The 6,114-nt window shown below is 48.6% G+C and overlaps 1 protein-coding gene across 1 annotated transcript in view; it reads right to left on the minus strand.

The window, feature by feature from the left end:
- Positions 1 to 293: 293 nt before the first annotated feature.
- gpc6a (glypican 6a) overlaps positions 294 to 6,114 on the minus strand; it is a gene marked incomplete at both ends in the record, with an annotated part of 128,691 nt that continues 122,870 nt past the window's right edge. Inside the window, 3 exons of the mRNA XM_084446525.1 lie at positions 294 to 508; positions 1,644 to 1,819; positions 3,620 to 3,750. Of these exons, the coding sequence (XP_084302651.1) occupies positions 294 to 508; positions 1,644 to 1,819; positions 3,620 to 3,750 (522 nt within the window). The remainder of the gene's footprint in view (positions 509 to 1,643; positions 1,820 to 3,619; positions 3,751 to 6,114) is intronic.

Below are 6,114 nucleotides of genomic sequence, written 5' to 3' on the forward strand. Positions count from 1 at the left end.
TCAGGAGAGTTCCGGAAATTGAGGAGAAAAAACGCTCTGTTTTCGTTTGTTTGTTTGTTTGTTTTCGTCAGAGAGAAGTTGAAAGCCTGCCTCGGCGATGGCACCGAGCGTTCTTTGGGGAACAAGCAAGGATGCAGCACTGCGCTCTCTCGCCGGTTCCACCGCTCCCGTTCTCGTTGGGTTCTTCGAAAAAAAGGTTCTACAGTCATAGTCCTGTCCGGTGGCGACGTGAACAACTTGCTGTCCGGTACGATAGTCCAGTAGGTCCTTGATGGCCACGTGCGGATACAGTATTATCTCCATTGCCTGTGCAGTGCCAGGAGTGTGATTCCCAGGGCGGCCACTAGGGGTAGGGAGGGTCTGAGGCTCTGTCCCCCGCCCGCCTTGGCGGCTCGTTCGTCGCTTCTGTCCGCCCCGACCACGGGGGCCTCGGTGCCCACGAACACGAACTCCGTGGTGCAGCCGTCTGCGCAGCCGCTGCCGCTCCCCGAACCGCTCCCCTCGTCACCTGAGGAGACACACGCACGCACACACACACACACACACACACACACAGACGGCGAGGCCTGGATGAGTGGCGATGCAAAATACGGAGTGTTCGATAAAAAAGCGACGCGTCGGCTCGATGGCGTACACGTGCACGGCGAAGGGTCCGGCGTGGCCTCAAAGCGTCCCGCTCGTTCACGGATGGGACAGAGGGCTCTGGGAGGGGCGGAGCTAGGGGATCTAACGTCCGTGGAGGGAAGAGGGGAGGGGGGGGAGACCGAAACGGATATCACCCACTAACGCCGTCTGAAGATATACATCTTCCTAACCATGGCTGCTGGGCTGCCTGTCATGGTCCGCGTTGTCAGGGCCTCTGTTATTCGCTGTCCTAATGATGTAAGTCTCGCTCTTCCTGCCGCGCGGCGGGTTTCTGCGTGACAGGGAGGGAGGGGGGTAGAGGGGGGGGGGGGGGGGGGTAGAGGGGTGACAGCTGAGATCTTATTTCCCCCGGCGGAACCGCGGAACGGAGCGCCCGCGGTGATGATGGTCTAGACCGTGTCTGATGCTGTCTTGCATGTCGTCGGCGTGTTATTACCGGCGCTGCTGGGTAGACTGGCGAGCCACCGTGGCGTTTCGTCTCGGACTGGGAGGATGGATCTCCCGTTACGGAGAACGGGGGGGTCCTAGCGTAGTAACCGGTGCCGGTGCTAGTGCTGCCTCCATGGGCGTCATGGGGGTGGGGGGGGGGGGGGTGGAACTGATTACCCACCGCCCCAGGAGGGAGAGGGCCCTTGAAAATCCTGGTATTTGTTAGGATTGACAGGGCTGCCAAGCCTCACGCATTGAGCGCAGCGGGGGGGGGGGCGTCTTGGGGGGGAAGAGAGAGAGCCCCCTTTGGGGGGGGGGGGGGTGCTTGTGTGACTAAGTGAAAAAATCTCAGGGAGGGGGGGGGTGGCACAGAGGGGGCCCACAGAGATTGTTCATGTACAGGGCCCAGAATTGGCCCCTGGCTGCCTCCAAACCGCGTCCAAACCTATGGTGAACGGTACACAGAACATCAGAGAACGTCACCAGAGAACCGAGAACATCGGTCTCGACGTGGAACCCGACAGCTCTGTCGTCGCGCACCGCGGCTCTCCAAACATCGGAGGACTTACTGGAATCCTGAAAGTAGATGTCGTTGCCGTTGTAGGCGTTCTTTAGCTTGTTGGTCATGACTCGGAGGGCCATGATCTGCTGGCGGATGAGTGTGTCCGGCCGGGTGATGTCCACCTCCACCTCTGGGTTGTTAAGCTGGTTGGTCAGACCTTCCTTCACCACCTCAGGGAAATATCTGAGGAGGATGAGGAGAACAGGATGAGAACATAAGGAAAAGGGTATCTGGACTGGACTATTAGCTCTGGGTATCTGGACTGGACTACTAGCTCTGGGTATCTTGAAAAGGGTATCTGGACTGGACTATTAGCTCTGGGTATCTGGACTGGACTATTAGCTCTGGGTATCTGGACTGGACTATTAGCTCTGGGTATCTGGACTGGACTATTAGCTCTGGGTATCTGGAAAAGGGTATCTGGACTGGACTATTAGCTCTGGGTATCTGGTCTGGACTATTAGCTCCTTATACTTTATCCTATGAGCATGAGCAACGTTTCAACCCACAGGGTGGCTTTATGCGTTAAGAAGACTCAGAAGAAGTGTGGTCGAAACATTTCTCATGCTTGTCGAATAAAGTATTGATAAACTATTAATCCAGTGTGTGCTTATCCTTTGGCTCTTATAAAGCAGGAGAACAACATAACAGTCATTCAGCTACATTGGGAACATCCATTGAGCCCCCCTCTCGAATTTCCTTATACTTTTAATATCAATGTGAGTATCGGACCTCGCATTGGCAATCCTCGAGAGTTATAAATAACGTGAACAGCGCAGAGGTGGCCAGGGCTGCTGTGAGTCGTTAAGGGATTTGTTGGACATAGCATGCGGAGTGTTAGAAAGCACTCAGAGCAGCTCTTAGTAGCCATAAAGCTGCAATCAAACCAGACAGCCCCATCAAATCCGCTCCCCTGGTCACCGTAGCACGCTAGCTAGCTACTGTATGTCTGTCAGGCTGACTCCGTAGAGCTTCTCTGTTTCCCCTGAGACCCACCCCAGATAGCAAGCGGATCTGGGCCATTTACAGGCCAGATCTGGCCCTTGTGGCTTAGTTCCGTCCCATATATGGCCCAGAATCATTACACATCCGCCTGCTATCTGGGACTGAAGTCCCACCGTGAAGTCCATCAGAGGTGCATCTTTAGTGATCCGCAGCCGACTACTAATTACTACTAAATCTTTGGTTCTCTGCTATTTTATTATTCCTATGTGTAGCCTTCTAAATCGCCTGTGTAATGGGGCGGTAGCGTGGACGAGCCTCCAGAGGGCGCTATGGCTCTGCCACACTCTTTGAGGATCGCAACTCAACGTGGATTCAAAGATGGCGCCGGTTGACGGTTCTTAACTCCACTGGGAAATCAGCCGCCTTCCTGCTTCACCTGTATTCTGCTCCTTGTTGACTGACTTACTACTTAGGCAATAAACGTACGCCCCCGATTCCTCTAATGCAGAGCAGTGGTGTGGACAGGAATCGGCATGAACGGGGAAATAAACAGATCTTTTTATTGCGCTATCTGATGCTATTATCAGTCATTATTATCGCCATACCCAGATAGCAAGCGGATGTGTAATGATTCTGGGCCATATATGGGCCGGAACTAAGCCACAAGGGCCAGATCTGGCCTGTATATGGCCCAGATCCGCTTGCTATCTGGGTAGCGCTGGGATGAGGTGGTTTCCTGCCAGGATCTCTGGCTCAGTGGCGGAGACAACAGCCAGATGGCCAGAGGTCCGAGCTGCTGCACAGAGGTGACGAGGAGGGCTAAAAACATTGCTTTAGCATTTCCTGGATCACAGCTCACAGCTTACAACTCACAGGGGGCCCCTGAGCTCAGAGTCATTGTTTTTTGTTTACTGCAGTAAAAAATCTGTAATTCCAACATGACACATCTGGAATGAACTACCATGTACGCTAGAATAATTACTTTGTGCTAGATGACGTACTGTACAATACAGTAGACAGAGAAGAGTCTTACAGTACCTGCCCTTGGTATGACTGTTCCAGCATTGCTCTTCGTCCGACTCCGTCACTTTGTCCTTCTTGCAGATGTCGTCCGGCAAGTTGGACCAGAACTTCTTTGACTTTTCCAGCTTCCCTTTGATGTCAATGACCTGTGGCAGACACCCAAAGGAAACATTTGTCTGTGAATAAAGTATGAAGTCTGAATCTGTCGGCCATGTATTCCCACTATAGGCTGGGTCTGCTATGATTGGAAAACGGCCGGTCCATACACAATTTCAGGCGGCCATTTTCACGTTCTGCTATTCTGTTTTGTCGAATTGCACTTTTCCTCTGTCTCATCCTCCACAGATTTGGGGTTGAGAACCTTGTTTTGGACGTGGGGAACCTCGGCCCCTGTGTCTTCCACGTGGCCCTGACTGAGTCCGATTCTGCCGAGGACCGTGGTGACGCGTGACGTCACTCGACAGAAGCAGGATGTGGCAGTTTGGATCGGTGATCTGATAACGCTGATGAACGCAGTGGGTTTTACGGTCCGACCTATTTTAGGGACTGATTCCAGCTGATATGCGATGTCGGGTGGGAACAGAGGGCAAACAGACAGATGGTTATCAGCACAGGGGTAGGAGATGGGTTTGTAATGATCTGACACAGAGGAGATGAGATAGGAGATTAGAGGTTCTGTGGTTTCCCTGGTAGAACACAGTGACACTGTAAGGGGAACGCGCTGCCCTGACACGAATGCACCTCTGGAGGTACAAGTATAAACCATAGATGAGTAAAAAAAAACACACAAAAAAAACCCAACAACGAATCAATTGTAAATCAAAAGTAGATTTGATTTCAGATGGTTGGTTTTGATCAGGGCTGGGCTCTGTCCCCGATAGCAAGCGGATCTGGGCCATATACAGGTCAGATCTGGCCCTTGTGGCTTAAGTTCCGGCCCATATATGGCCCAGATCCGCTTGCTATCTGGGGTCTGAGTCAAGGTTTGGGAGTGCGTAGACATGTTGTCATCAGACGGGTGCTCAGGAGGAGAGAGCGGTGAAGCCCGTGGAGCCGCTGCTCTTACAGGACATGAAAGGCTCTTTGGAGGACATGAAAGACGGGACACGACAGGAGACCGGTGTACCGATGTTTGATTTGGAAATTCTGTCACAACAACACAGAGCTGGTTAACGGGTCTAGCCACCCCCTCCCGGCCGAGAGTACTAGGCCTTGAGGCACCACTCTGTCAACACACCGACCCCCCCCCAGCAAAGAGACGCCATTGATCAGCGTACCTGCGAACAAGCGCTGTGTCAAGAACGACCGAAACACACTACAGAATAGACACCCTGAAAACATCAAATTCATCTTTTGGTTTGTTTTTTTCCTTATGAGAGACACTAGACAGAGAGAGAGAGAGAGCAAGAAAAAGAGAGAGAAAGAGAAAGAGAGAAAGAGAAAGAGAAAGAGAAAGAGAAAGAGAAAGAGAAAGAGAAAGAGAAAGAGAGAGAGAGAGAGAGAAACGATTCTCACTGTGTTCATAATTTATGTTTTCATCCCTCTCTCTTTATGGGAAGCACTGTGTGCTACATTGATTTGTATGAATGGTTCTATATAAATAAAATGACATTGACGTTGACATTGAAAGCCTCGCCATCGAGAGAGGCCGCCACAGGCAGACCCGCCCCCCTAGAGAAGACAGACTGAGCCCCCCCTGCACACAAAAAGAGGTGGAAACCGAGCTTCACTTCTTCACTACCTGCCAAGTGTACCAAGACATCAGAGATACATACTTCCTACAGATTACAGACACCTAAAAATGTTTTGAAAACCTGATGAATAACGTCCGTAAAAAAAACAAAAATGTCCGTATCTGCTGGGGGGAATGCAGCAATGCGCAAACACAGCAGCGAGATTTGTGATCAGTTGTGACAGGAAAGGGACATCTGATGGAACACAACCTTATTCACATTTATATATGTCTATTTATATAATTTAATTGAATATGTCTATTTTTATAATTTATATATGTCTATTTATATAATTGAATTGAATATGTCTATTTTTATAATTTATATATGTCTATTTATATAATTGAATTGAATATGTCTATTTTTATAATTTATATGTATTTTTATATAATTGAATTGAATATGTCTATTTTATAAATGATATATGTCTATTTATATAATTTAATTTAATGTGTCTATTTTTATAATTTATATATGTCTATTTATATAATTTAATTTAATATGTCTATTTTTATAATTTATATATGTCTATTTATATACTTTAATTTAATGTCTATTTTTATAATTTATATGTCTATTTATATAATTTAATTTAATATGTCTATTTTTATAATTTATATGTCTATTTATATAATTTAAGATTTTAGATTTTTTTGTATGTTCCCATGCCAATAAAGCCTGACATTTCAATAGATAAAGAGAGAGACACTGGGTGTGTTAAGTAGCTGAGTGTTCAGTGAGCGAATGCACTTAACGGTCTGCTCTAACAGCGCTGAG

The sequence above is a fragment of the Borostomias antarcticus genome, assembly GCF_949987555.1.
Source record: "Borostomias antarcticus genome assembly, chromosome: 12".
In the NCBI taxonomy this organism is placed as follows: Eukaryota; Metazoa; Chordata; class Actinopteri; order Stomiiformes; family Stomiidae; genus Borostomias; species Borostomias antarcticus.